This window comes from Salvelinus namaycush, chromosome 41 (assembly GCF_016432855.1).
Source record: "Salvelinus namaycush isolate Seneca chromosome 41, SaNama_1.0, whole genome shotgun sequence".
In the NCBI taxonomy this organism is placed as follows: Eukaryota; Metazoa; Chordata; class Actinopteri; order Salmoniformes; family Salmonidae; genus Salvelinus; species Salvelinus namaycush.
Window position 1 is genome coordinate 21,943,075 of NC_052347.1, and position 14,854 is coordinate 21,957,928.

At 44.1% G+C, this 14,854-nt stretch overlaps 1 protein-coding gene across 1 annotated transcript; it reads left to right on the forward strand.

Moving 5' to 3' along the window:
- Positions 1-1,910: 1,910 nt before the first annotated feature.
- LOC120034079 (progestin and adipoQ receptor family member 4-like) lies at positions 1,911-12,180 on the forward strand. Its single transcript, XM_038980503.1, has 3 exons — positions 1,911-2,076; positions 10,815-11,033; positions 11,747-12,180. The coding sequence occupies exons 1-3, from the start codon at positions 1,911-1,913 to the stop codon at positions 12,178-12,180; spliced, it is 819 nt and encodes a 272-aa protein (XP_038836431.1).
- Positions 12,181-14,854: the final 2,674 nt, after the last annotated feature.

A 14,854-nucleotide genomic window follows, 5' to 3' on the forward strand; every position in this document is an offset into this window, starting at 1 on the left:
TGGATTGAATTGAGAGAGAGAGAGAGAGAGAGAGAGAGAGAGAGAGAGAGAGAGAGAGAGAGAGAGAGAGAGAGAGAGAGAGAGAGAGAGAGAGAAAGAAAGAGAGAGAGAGAGAGAGAGAGAGAAAGAAAGAAAGAAAGAGAGAAAGAAAGAGAGTGTGGAAACAATATTTTAGATTCATATTTAGAGAAACATTCATATGCTCTTAGTAACTAAGTTATTACTTTTTGGTAAACAATTGTTTTTTTATTGATTCACAATCTATACAGTCAATTAGAATTATTAAGCATACCTCCAACAATATAGGGACAACATATTTTCTCTATGCTTTGCCCTCTCTCACAACTACAGAATCATATCAGATAGAAACGCACCCATATAATAATATAATATATGAACACACCCATGAACACAATTCTGCGCTCCAATTGGTTTAGTAATGGCGTGTTCATGTTATAGGCTTTCCTATTGGCTAATGAGGGGTGAACATAGAGCGCAAGCTGCGAGGGTTGGTTGATTGACATGGCTCCCGCCACCCTGGCTGGCACTACAGTCAACCTTTCACCTTCTTATCCAATGTGCATTTTTGTGTATTTTAAAATAAACTTTGCTGTTGTAGGCCTACATTTGTTAACTACGTGAAAGTAATTAGAAAAATACATAGGAGAAGATGTAAGATTAATGTACAAATAACTGTTTCACTCTTCATGTTTCCTAAATTCTAGAGAGGATAGCCTAATTATTGGTGCAGCCATTATTAAACATTATTCCAAAATACCAAAATAATACCAGATAGTGACTGGTGAGGTATTTATCCCTGTCTCCCTTGTGCTGTTTTCTCATAAAACCCCAGTGTCAGTCCCCCGCAATAATTCTCTTCAGTACCGCTCTATAGCCACATTGGATTAGAGCGTCACTGTCCGGTACAGGGCATCAATCATCCGATGCGAGGGACTCGACGCCGGTGAACAAACGAGTCACATTTAACAAGAGTTTGGACGGAATCTTTATGGGAAATGGGGGTACCAATACGAGAGAAGATTTGGACTCAAAAATCTGTATTTTTTGGTGTCGGATTGACATCTTCCTTACCCATATTTGTTTGAAATCTCCCGGTGCAAATCACAGCAGTAGCACGCTAACGCGTTCCATCGCACTACATCTGTAGTTGTTGGTCGGTGACAAACTAGCTAACGTTAGTTAGCTGTAACCAGAATATGGGTATTTTTGTAAATACAATAGAGATGATTGTGCGCGAGCGTTTAGCTGCTTTTACGTTATGACCTGCTAACGTTAGTCCTGTATTGGAAATCTGACCGCTAAACCCATTCCTCTGTAGTCAGTGGTATCAAGGTGACGGATGGAAGTAGCTAAACTAAAGCCACTGGACTTGTGAACCGGTGCAGATAAACTAACTATGGCTAATGCTATGTGCCGTGGAATGTTGTACGCTAGCTAGCGACACATTGAGTAACTAGCTAGCAGCTACCATGATTTATATTGTGTTAGCTAACCTCCGACAGATGTTGGGTGTTATGTCGGCAATGAAATGTAATATGTAATGTATACCACGGGCTTACACCATGTATGTGGTTGGCCTCGTCCTTGTCAACCCCTGTGGTTGACACAAGTATTGTTTTTTAAAAGCAAACAGCGGGATAAAAACGCTGTCACCGGGTAGTGGTGCTGAAAAGAAAGAACATTTTCTGTCGCTAGCTCGCTACAGTACTGTAGCTATGGGAGCTAGCTAGCTATGTAGCTAGCAGCACATTATAGCTAGCTAACCCCCCCAGATTTTATCAATGGTGTCTAATAAATTTTTATTCGCAATAATTCTATTATATGTGTATATAGGTGTACAGTCATTATTTTACTTTTTTGGCGGCGTCGTTTTAACTATTTTGGTTGCTATGGCATTTTTAAATGGACCCAGACTATTAGACTGGGCGAATTCACCTCCTCATCTTCAATTCAACAAATACGTCCTGACTGGATACCGACCAATATCTTCTGTCCAAGACTGTATAAGAAGCCTTTTTTACATGCACAACGAACTGGGAAACATATATACACATGGTGAGTTTAAATATTTTGAGATGAAGATAACTTGCTGGCTGGCTAGCTACATTTCTCTAGAAATAAATGAGTGGGTTTGCTAGCTAGCTAGCAACAGAGCAGTGCAGATCTTGCCTGGGTGAAGGCTTTGCTATGGAGCGATTTCAGTGCCAACAGAAACGATTTGAATTCAATATTTTTGTATTAAGATATTGAATTTAAATTCTATATTTTTCGATTTGTAATGCACAAATTGAGTTATTGAATTCATGAATTGCACTTGTATTCAATTTCACTTGCATTAAATATTCAAATACAATATTTATATATTCAATTTCAATATGGTATATATTACTTTCATTGTCTGGGTATTAAGTTTACAAAATATAATTTCTGTCACGTTCTGACCATAGTTCTTGTGTGTTTTACTTGTTTTAGTGTTGGTCAGGACGTGAGCTGGGTGGGCATTCTATGTTGTGTGTCTAGTTTGTCTGTTTCTATGTTTGGCCTAATATGGTTCTCAATCAGAGGCAGGTGTTTTGTGTTGTCTCTGATTGGGAATCATATTTAGGTGGCTTGTTTTGTGTTGGGGTTTGTCGGTGGTTGTTTCCTGTCTTTGTGTTCTGCACCAGATAGGACTGTTTTCGGTTTTCACATTTATTGTTTTGTAGCTTGTAGTGTTCACGTTATTATTCTTTATTAAACATGTTGAACACTAGCCGCGCTGCGTTTTGGTCCTCTCCTTCATCCCAGGAAGAAAACCGTTACAGAACCACCCACCAAACTCGGACCAAGCAGCATGGCTACGGGAAGCAGCAGCAGGAGCTAGCAAGGCAGAGTGGCTGGAAGCCCGAGAGGCTCCCCCAAAAATTTCTTGGGGGGGGGGGGGCGGCACATGGGGAGTGTGGCTGGGTCAAGTGGGAGACTTGAGCCAGTTCCCCGTGCTTACCATAAGGAGCAGTTGGCTAAATTGAGGTACGAGTCGGAATGTGGAGGAGTTATTGGACAGATTGGAGGAAAGTGAAAGGATGGGAGATTATGAGACATTCGATGAGTTGTTGGTAATATTGGAGGAGAGCGAAGAGAGAGAGATGTTGGTTTGGCGTAGTATACACGGTACTCGCCCTGAGGTGTGTGATTACCGTGAAGAGCGGGAGTACGGGTAGACACCGTGTTATGCGGAAGAGCGCACGGTGTCTCCTGTACGTGTGCATAGCCCGGTGCGGTACATCCCAGCTCCACGTATCGGCCGGGCTAGAGTGAGCATTGAGCCAGGTGCCATGAAACCGGCTCAACGCAGCTGGTCTCCAGTGCGTCTCCTCGGGCCGGTGTACATGGCACCAGCCTTACGCATGGTGTCCCCGGTTCGCCAGCACAGCCCAGTGCGGGTTATTCCACCTCCCCGCACTGGCCTGGCTACGGGGAGTATTCAACCAGGTAAGGTTGGGCAGGCTCGGTGCTCAAGAGCTCCAGTACGCCTGCACGGTCCGGTATATCCGGTGCCACCTCCTCGCTCCAGTCCAGTACCACAAGTGCCAACACCACGCACCAGGCTTCCTGTGCGTCTCCAGAACCCTGTTCCTCCTCCACGCACTCTCCCTGTGGTGCGTGTCTCCAGCCCGGTACCACCAGTTCCGGCACCACGCACCAAGCCTACTGTGCGTATCCAGAGCCCTGTACGCACTGTTCCTTCTCCCCGCACTCGCCCTGAGGTGCGTGCCCTCAGCCCGGTACCACCAGTGCCGGTACCACGCACCAGGCTTATAGTGCGCCTCGAGAGTCCAGTGTGCCCTGTTCCTGCTCCCCGCACTACCCTTGAGGTGCGTGTCTACAAACCGGTACCACCAGTTCCGGCACCACGCACCAGGCCTAATGTGCGCCTCAGCAGGTCAGAGTCTGCCGTCTGCCCAGCGCCGCCTGCGCTGCCCGTCTGCCCAGCGCCGTCTGAGCTGCCCGTCTGCCCAGCGCCGTCTGCGCTGCCCGTCTGCCCAGCGCCGTCTGCCCAGCGCCGTCTGAGCTGCCCGTCTGCCCAGCGCCATCTGAGCTGCCCGTCTGCCCAGCGCCATCTGAGCTGCCTGTCTGTCCTGAGCCGCTAGAGCCGCCCGTCTGTCCTGAGCCGCTAGAGCCGCCCGTCTGTCCTGAGCCGCTAGAGCCGTCCGTCAGTCAGGAGCCGCCAGAGCCGTCCGCCAGTCAGGAGGAGCCGTCCGCCAGTCAGGAGGAGCCGTCCGCCAGTCAGGAGCCAGAGCCGCCCGCCAGTCAGGAGCTGCCAGAGCCGCCCGCCAGTCAGGAGCTGCCAGAGCCGCCCGCCAGCTGTCCTCCAGTCATGAGCTGTCCTCCAGTCATGAGCTGCCATTCAGTCCGGAGCTGCCATTCAGTCCGGAGCTGCCATTAGTCCGGAGCTACCTCTCTGTCCTGAGCTACCTCTCTGTCCTGAGCTACCTCTCTGTCCTGAGCTACCTCTCTGTCATAAGCTACTTCTCAGTCATGAGCGGCCTCTCGGTCCGGAGCTGTCCCTCAGTCCGGAGGAGTTTTCTCAGTCTGGTGGGGCCCTTTGTGAAGGTTCCTAGGCCAAGGTCGGCGGCGAGGGTCGCCACTCAAAGGACGCTAAGGAGGGGGACAAAGACAATGGTGGAGTGGGATCCTCGTCCAGCACCAGAGCCGCCACCGCGGACAGATGCCGACCCAGACCCTCCCCTAGAGTTTTAGGTGGTGCGTTCGGAGTCCGCACCTCAGGACGTTCTGACCATAGTTCTTGTGTGTTTTACTTGTTTTAGTGTTGGTCAGGACGTGAGCTGGGTGGGCATTCTATGTTGTGTGTCTAGTTTGTCTGTTTCTATGTTTGGCCTAATATGGTTCTCAATCAGAGGCAGGTGTTTTGTGTTGTCTCTGATTGGGAATCATATTTAGGTGGCTTGTTGTTTTGCCATTTTTTGCCATTTCCTCCAATCTAAAGCAAAAAATACTGTATTAAATTCTAACAAAAAAACATGTTTTTTACATAGTGGTGCAGCCAGTCTACAAGGTGGCGCAGCACCCCACTTACATTGGGGAGAACCGTGCGCTCTGTGTTAAACAGGTTTCAGGCATTTTCTAAAGCCAATGTGTCATGTTGAATTTATCTTCTTCCAATGAATTTGGCTCTAGCGTTTGAACTCTTTGGGCTATAAGCTATTATGACCCCTTTGCTGAAAGCTAAAACTTGGAACATGGTTGTGGTTTCTGTGACAATGCTTATGTGATGAGAACCTTGTCCGAAGACGTGTTAGTTTGACATGTTAGACATATTAGTTTCAAGTCTCCGGCAAGGGTACTCATTATAATGTGATTGACTGGGTGAAGACTTTGTTAACCTGCTGAGCTAAAGCCTAGGCATTGGTCCTGTGACTTGGATAGGTCTCTTCGAGGAGGAGGTCAAAGGGGGGGTGAAGTGTAACAGGTGGTACATCGACCATGCTTGCATGATGAGTACTCTGAGACCTGAAAAGTTGCATTGTCTGGCACACAGGAGCCCTGTGTTAGAACCTAATCATTTCTTCCGGTCTCAGGCAAGGTTGTTCATCACATGCATGGATCACCAAACCACCGCTGTTGTGCTCTCATTAAATGTGGTAAACAGATTCTTATGCTTTTGTTTGCCACAGAAAGTGTTGTTCTACAGTAGGCCTGAGTTCGAACCCAGTCAGTTATATTGGTGACGTGAGTATGAGGTCAAAGGTGGGTGAAATGTAACCGAGATCCACACTCTTTTAATGAGTAACCTTTATTTTTTATTGAACCTTTAGTCATTATTTTACCACATGAGGAGCTGAATTTGCCCAGTCTAATACCACATAGGCAAGTCAGTTAAGAACAAATTCTATTTTTTACAATACTGGGCCAATTGTGCACCGCCCTATGGGACTCCCAATCACGGCCGGATGTGATTCAGCCTGGATTTGAACCAGGGATTGCAGTGCTGCCTCTTGCACTGAGATGCAGTGCCTTAGGCCCCTACGCCACTCAGGAGCCCATGCTGGAGACTTGGAGACTTGAAGACTTGTTAGCTTCCTGAACTCATCCATATGGGATTTAGCTAAGTGGGCTAACACAGTCTTATGACAAGCTGGAGACCCGGTTCGAACCCAGTCAGTCACAAGAGCAAGATTAAATAGGGGGTGGAAAGGCTATCCTCAGAAGGGCTTTGACAGGGCAATTCAACTATATTCTTATGGGGGCAAAATTGCATTTATTTTTGTCACACTCTATTACGTGTCCTGCGTGTCCTGTGTGCATCATAGAGGGGAACAGAAGGAACGGCAATATTCAAGAGAGTCTTAGAGAGTCCCATTCAGGAATGGGGTCATAATAGCTTATTGCCAAAATGGTACACATATTAGAGCCAAATTAATCGGAAGAAAATAAATGAAACATGCCACATTGGCTTCAGAAACCGCCGGAACCCTGTTCAACCTGTAGAACGTTTGATTCAATCCGTTAACTTCTAGCATTCCTTGCTGACAAAGTACCAGGATGTTGCCTCTGGTTTTGAATCTGAATTTAGAGAACTGAATTAGAAAATGTTTTAATTCAATTTAAATTAAACTTTAAAACTATTAATTAAATTCAGTTTTCAATCATGAAATACAAGTTCAATTTATTTATTCAATGATTCAATTTGTGCATTACAAATTCAAAAATGTTGAATTCAAATACAGTTTCTGTTGGCACTGAAGTCGCTCCGTACTGTGACCAGTGACAGCAGCCATGGAAAGGGTTAGCTGGCTAGCTAACTAGCAAGCAGCTTGCTATTGTAGTTAGTTGAATCATAGTAAGTTGCCATAGGCAAAACCAAAGACAAATCTCATCACCAGCTGATGACTAATATAATAAGTTTTATGTAAAATTTTGGTTGCACTTGGTAGTACATTACAGCACAGAATAAACTGGTAATAACGTGGTAATTATGTCAGAAAGTATGGTAACAAGTTTTAGATATTCACAATGAATTTGCCCACATACTCTTATAATTTCAGTATATGTGTTGGGCAGAGAAGGAGAAGGCTGTCTGTGTCTCTAAAAATCCTCTTCATTTTCAGATTGAAGTGACCAAGATTGCATATGAAACCATGGTCTCTAGCATAGGATTCTTGATGACCTCAAGTGAAGTCAACTTGCTACGGTATAAAGGATGCTTGTGTACCAATGGAGTGTTGAGTTTTAGTGTCAGCCAACTCCTTCCATTTACTTACAGCACACCCTGCCAACAGTCAGTTGAACAGACAGGATTAGTGATCACCAGGGCAGGGGGGAATTTATTCCTGAAAGGAAGAGGAATCCTTTATTAAGACCAGGAATGATTGATTGATTGGCAGGCAGCTTAGCCTCTCCCTTACTATGCAATTTGTCATTCAGAGAAAGTAATTAACAGAAAAAGGTTTGTCATTCAGAGGAAAAGGTTTGTCATTCAGAGAAAAAGGTTATTGCAATATTCTTGCAGCATAATAGCATTCAGAAAATAGGCTACATAAATACGGATGTATGACTCATTGGGTCTCATTGGGTAAAAGCGTCTGCTAAATGGTATATATTTATATATTTCAAGTTGGTGAAGTCACACAGGTCCCATTTTTAGAAGACCAATTAATGGAAAACCCCCAGAATTGGGTTGCCTGTGTAAACGCAGCCTTAGAGAGCCTGTCCAGTTGTACTGTTCAGTAGTGCTGAGCGGGGTATGGAGGGAGGGGTGCAGAAGAGATCACTCTCAAAATAGATGTTAGACAGGAGGCTGGTGGGAGGAGCTATAGGAGGACGGGCTTATTGTAATGGCTGGAATGGAATAAATGGAACGGTATCAAACATGGAAATCACATGTTTGACTCCATTCCATTTATACCATTCCAGCCAATACAATGAGCCTGTCCTCCTATAGCTACTCCCACCAGCCTCCTCTGGTGTTGGATTGCATTGGCTGTATCACCTGGCCAGGACAAATGATTTTACATTCGTAAAAGCAGAGTGAGCAAAAGATCGGGAAGAAGGCAGGATGTGGAGGAGAGTGATATGTGTGTATCAAATTTCAAGGACCTGATCTTGCTCACTAAGCACATCCCAATAGCCTAAGTGAAGCAACCTACAACACATCTCTGTAGTTTAAGGGCAATTCCATGGTAACGGAATTATGCTGCGATATTTCACAGGGAAGAACTGTGATCTTTGCATCTGCACTGTTTTTCCAGTAAATGTTTTAATTGTATTTACTGTGCAGGGATCTCCCAAAGAACGTAAGAGAGAAAAAAAACAGAGCCTTCAGAAAGTATTCATACCCCTTGACTTATACCTCTTTTTTTTTGTTACAGCCTGAATTTTTTTTTTTTATTATCTCATCCATCTACACACCATACCCCATAATGACAAAGTGAAAACATGTTTACATTTTTTTTGCAAATGTATTGAAAATTAAATGCAGAAATATCTCATTTAAATAAGTATTCACACCCATGAGTCAATACTTTGCAGAAGCACCTTTGGCGGTGATTACAGTTTTGAGTCGTCTTGGGTATGTCTGTATCAGCTTTGCACATCTGTTTTTTTTTCTTTTTTTCGCAAGTTCTGTTAAGTTAGATTGGGAGTGGTGGTGAACAGCAATCTTAGTCTTTCCACAGATTTTCAATAGGATTAAAGCATTCCAGCGTTGCTTTGGCTGTATGTTTGAGGTCATTGTCCTGTTGGAACGTAAATCTTCTCCCCAGTCTAAGGTCGTTTGCACTCTGAAGCAGGTTCTCATCAAGGATTTGCCTGTATTTGGCTCCATTCATTGTTCCCTCTATCAGTCTCCCAATCCCTGCAGCTGAAAAGCATGCCCATGCATCATGCTGCACAGTAGGGATGGTGTTAGACGGTTGATGTTCTGTGCCTGGTTTTCTCCAGACATAGCGCTTTGCATTCAGGCCAAATAGTAAAATTTGTCTCATCAGACCACAGAATATTTTGCCTTATGCTATCAGTCTTTCACATGCATTTTTGCAAACTCCAGGCATGCTGTCGTGGCTTTTTCTCAGAAGTGGCATCTGTCTGGACACTTTCCCTTAAAGTGCTGTAGAGACTGTTGTCCTTCTGGCAGGTTTTCCCATCTCAGCCAAGGAACTCTAGTTCTGTCAGTGTTCATTGGGTTCTTGGTCACCTCCCTGACCAAGGTCCTTCTTGCCCGGTTGTTCCGTTTGGTCAGAAGGCCAACTCTATGCAGAGTCTGGGTAGTTCCATATTTTTTTTATTTCCCAATGATGGAGACCACTGTGCTCTTGGAAACTTTGAACACTCTACAAGTTGTTGTATACCTTCCCCAGATATATGCCTCATCACAATCTTGGACTGTACTAGTTCCTTGGACTTCATGGGATAGTTTCAGCTCTGACATATATAGACAGGTGTGTTTCTTTCTAAATCATGTCCAAAAATTTGAATTGGCAACAGGTGGACTCCAATCAAGTTGTAGTGACATCTCAAGGATGATCAAAGGAAATTGGATGAACCTGAACTCAAGTTGGAGTGTCAAAGCAAAAGAGTGTGAATACTTATGTAAATTAGATATTACTGAATTTCATTTTCAATAAATTTGCAAAAATCTTGAAAAAATAAGTTTTCACTTTGTCGTTATAGGGTATTGTGTGCAGATGGGTGAGAAAATACATCTATTTAATCAATTTAGAATTCCGTCTGTAACAACAATATGTGGAATAAGTCAAGAGGTATGAATACTTTCTGAAGGCACTTACACTCAGTGGCCAGCTTATTAGGTACACCCATCTAGTACCGGGTCAGACCCCCCTCTTGCTTCCAGAACAGCCTGAATTCTTCAGGGCATGGATTCTACAAGGTGTGGTTGGTGTTCAAACATGGCTCAATTGGTAACAAGGAACTTAACGTGTGCCAGGAAAACATTCCCCACACCATTACACCACCGCCACCAGCCTGTACTGTTGACAGCAGGCAGGATGGAGCCATGGACTCATGCAGCTTAGGCCAAATCCTGACTCTGCCATCAGCATGACATAACAGCAACCGTGATTAGTCGGACCAGGAAAAGTTTTTCCATTCCTCAGTTGTCCAGTGTTGGTGATCACGTTCCCATTGGAACCTTGGAATCATTTCTGAGATACTGGACAATCATACCACGCTCAAAGTCGCTTATGTCATCCTAGCGTTCAATCAAACAGTAACTGGATGCCTGTTTGCCTGCCACATGACTCACTGTCTGTAGGACCGAACCATTTAAAAAATATATATTAAAAAAATACTTAATTTGTTATCATATAAGGCCATTGTTTGCTCTAGATTGCAGGAAATCGTAGTTACAGGTGTTCATAAATCTTGGCTGTACTCTGCAGCACCTCCTTGTTAAAATATCCTGGGGAGAACCCTGGTGTGTAAGTTGTTCAAAGTAGTCATTGTACATAGTTTGTTTTTTGCTTGCCATACAGTCTCTGTGTAATTCTGTTACTGTGGAATTGCCCTGTAGTGCAGCAGTAATTGTTGCTGAAGCTAAACGAAAAAAGGTGTCTATGCAGTAGCGCTATGCCGTATTGCTAATGTGATTGGAAATTCATAACACATTTGACATTTTTTGTCATTTCATTGGAATAGAATAACAGGTGAAAATAAACTATCCAGTACAGTAGTGCAAACTGCAAGCGTTTTGTATTGGTAAATCTGGTACTAGTTGTCAGCAAGATTTAGGCCTATTTGACCGAACCCTGTTTATCCGCTTCACCCCTTCCTGACAGGTATCCCTCTGCTCTGCTTCCTGTTCCTCATCCCCCTCAACTTCCCCTGGTCCCAGATCAGTGTGACATGGCTGGGTGTGGTCCACTTCCTGGCTTGCCTGTCCCCCCAGCTGGGCTCTGTGCTCTACCACCTCTTCATGAACCATGAGGGAGGAGAGCCTGTCTACCACACCCTTCTCACCCTCGACATGTGCGGCATCTGCATGATCAACACGCTGGGTAAGTAGAGGGGCTTCTGGGTAGCAACTAAAAGCTCTACTCTCTCATTCTTTCTTTCATTCTCTCCCTTTTTATCTCCTTCTCTCCTTTCTTTCTCTTCCGGCCTTTTGTTTTCTGTGTACACTCTGGCACAATCTTTTTGCGCAAATCCTTTTGAATTTACATATATGCAAATCATCTTGAGTATCCAATAAGCGATGGGTCGTTCCAGCAATTTGGTGCCTTTCAAGATCTGTAACTTGGTAGGGGGGAAAAAGTTTGATTTCACACTTTGTCATAAAGAGCACATGCATAACCTAATAAAAATTGTAAAAAATTCCCATCTCATAAAAAAATGACTACATTAAGTGCCAAATAAAGTATTATTATTATTAAACCTTTATTTTGACAGGGAAGTCATCTATATATAAAGTACCAGTTAAAAGTTTGGACACACCTTCTCATTCCAGGGTTTTTATTTTATTTTTACTATTTTCTACATTGTAGAATAATAGTGAAGACATCAAAACTATGAAATAACACATATGGAATCATGTAGTAACTAAAAAAGTGTGAAACAAATCAAAATATATTTTATATTTGAGGTTCTTCAAAGTAGCCACCCTTTGCCTTGATGGCAGCTTTGTGTGCATGATTCTCTGGGATGTGAATATTTGTTGTGGTGTAGTTTAATGACTAACTGCCTCTGACTTTGTGTGTTGTGTTTGCCTCAGGAGCGCTGCCCATCGTCTACAGCACCCTGCTGTGCTACCCATTCACCCGCACAGTGGCTCTGCTCGTCTACATCCTGCTGTCCAGCTACGCTATCTACTCGGCCATCACGGCGCGGAGTAGCGTGCGGCGTCTGCGCTCCTTTGCCTGGCAGGCCCTGTTCCGCTTCTCCTTCTTCCTGCTGCGCTGGGTGGGCGTGGGCGGCGGCAGCCCCACCTCGCTGCAACACTTCCTCACCATGGACGCGCTGGCTGTACTGGGCGGGATCATCAACATCTCGCGCATCCCAGAGCGCTTCCGCCCGGGCCTCTTTGACTACTGGTGCAACAGCCACCAGATCATGCACGTGCTGGTGGTGGGCTCCATCCTCTACCTGCACTGGGGTGTGCTGGACGACCTGCTCTGGATCAACAGCCACCACTGTCCCTCAGACTGAGCCCCACCCTGCCTGGAGGAGGACCAGCGGGGAACAGGGTTTAGGACCTCTGGGGGGGGGCTGTTTCAATAGGTAATGGTTGGGAAGGGAAGATGGGAGATGTTCATGAAGACGTGCATGGAAGGCCAGATAAAGTGTTTTACATAATAGGGATTGGTGCAGGCTTTGACACATGTGCACCTAGCGAGAATGTTCATACTGTATCTGTGTCCATCTTGCCATTATACATGCGTTGCTATTTATATTAGGGAACACACACAAGGATTTGGATATTGGCTCACTGGTCAACACACACACACACACACACACACACACACACACACACACACACACACACACACACACACACACACACACACACACACACACACACACACACACACACACACACACACACACACACAGCAGAGGATCTGTGACGATTACACACAAAGGAGACTAAGGATTTGATATCAGAAATACACATAGAAATGTCTTTAAAAAAAATCATGATATGCAAGTGAAGTTACACTTGAGCAATAGTTGATTTTCTGTTGATCCTCATGTGTCAATTACCATTTCATCCTATGGCTTTTATCAAAGTGGATCCGTCAATGATACATTCATTCTTTCTGAAGTATTTTTCAGATGTCATTCTATTGCAACCTATGCAGCACATAGCATATAAACTTTAGAACAAACACACACACCGCACACACTCACAGCGTAGCATGCATACATGCTAGTAATGCACAAGTAATGCACAAAGCACTCCCAGACCCGTCACAGAGTCCTATGGAACTACTTGAGTTACTGTGTATTAGAGAGGATATTCTCCCTCTCATTGTTTCTTCCATGTTTGTTTGTCTTTCTCCCTTCTCTCTGGCTTTGTCTGTCTCTCTGTGGTCAGGTATGGGTAACTGGGTATGGATGAAGGGTATGGGTAACTGGGTATGGGTAACTGGGTGAAGGGTATGGGTAACTGGGTATGGGTAACTGGGTATTGGTGAAGGGTATGGGTAATTGGGTATGGGTAACTGGGTGAAGGGTATGGGTAACTGGGTATGGGTAACTGGGTGAAGGGTATGGGTAACTGGGTATGGGTAACTGGGTGAAGGGTATGGGTAACTGGGTGAAGGGTATGGGTAACTGGGTATGGGTGAAGGGTATGGGTGAAGGGTAACTGGGTATGGGTGAAGGGTAACTGGTTATGGGTGAAGGGGTTCATTCCTTGGCTTGTTAGTGCTCATTTTGTTTGAAGTTTACCTCCCTTTTAGTGCAGTCCACATAGCCTAAATGCTAGACTGAACTTGGATGCATTGTGCCATTGAAAATACAACCATTTTGAATAGGGAATCATGACAGATTATCCACGTTTACAATTGCTATTGTTGAGTTACATTAAGTTGCTCATTATTATTGGTTGACCTTAATCTTGTGAGACAGTGCTTTTTATTTATTCATCAATATCTATATTTAAAGTGACAATTCCTCACATTTAACTGAGGAAATTGATTTGGTTTTGAATACGGATTATTAGAATTAGTTCATGACTATTAAGTAAAAAAAATATATTTTGTTGTTGATTATTGTAATCATGTTTGGCACATACTGTAGTCAATGAAAAGGGCACATAATATCTTAAATGAAGATGCCTAAAACAGACCAAATGTCTCTCTTTTATAATACCTGAACAATAGCTACATGACTGTGCAGGATGGATCTTGTTGACTGAAAAGGGAAGTTATGCCACCAAACAGATGCCAAATGTTTATTACGCTAAAGTATTAGAGAGACCGTTTGTGATGAGAGTTTTTTAAATTAGAATGCACTATTATTATTTGACTACTAGAAACCAGTAGGTTCCCCTGAGAGGGTGGAAATGGCCGACAGCTACGCTACTTTCTAGGCTTTTAACTGTCCGAGGCCAGATAAGGATTTGGTATGATGCATTGCATTCTATGCCAAAGCTGGACATTATTACTACATAACATAGCCCAGTTTGACTCTTTGCACTTTGTTACCCTTAGAGAGGTACAGTACTGTAGTACCAAGCTGACCTGTGCCATATAGTATTTCATTAGACAACTGCAACCAAGCATGAATGAACCCCTAACCCTCTCACCATGTTCACAACCAGTAACCCTGAGAAACTATGTCTGGTTACTCAGTTTTAAAGTAAAAATTGTTGCCACTAGTTTCTGCACTGGTATTTGAGTTTATGCTCTGAGGAACAGTACAATGTTTACCTTTTGGATTACTTTTGTGTTTTATAGATTTTGTTCAAAGATTGACTGTATGTGGAAGGTTGAGACCAAGCGTTTTGTTTTTTTAATCTGCTTTGCTCTGAGGGACCTTTTACCTAGTCGTCCCATGGACTAGTTAAGTTGGCATGTTTCTATGTAACATTGCACTTTTGTAACCTGGTGTACACACTCACACATACCCACACTAATTTCCACTTCACTCACAAGTTGCCAAATGATGTGTCGAGGGCCTCCGTTGTAGCACATACTTTGCTCACATTGAGTCAAGAGTGAGGGAGAATGTCCCAGCCTCTCCCACACAGGCCTCAGACTGCAACCCGACCCTGACTAGTGTTAAACTGTTTCTCAGCCCCCTTATGAAACCACCCCTGTCATGGTGAGTACATTACAGCCATGGCCCCTTGTATCGTCATACGCTGAAATTGTAT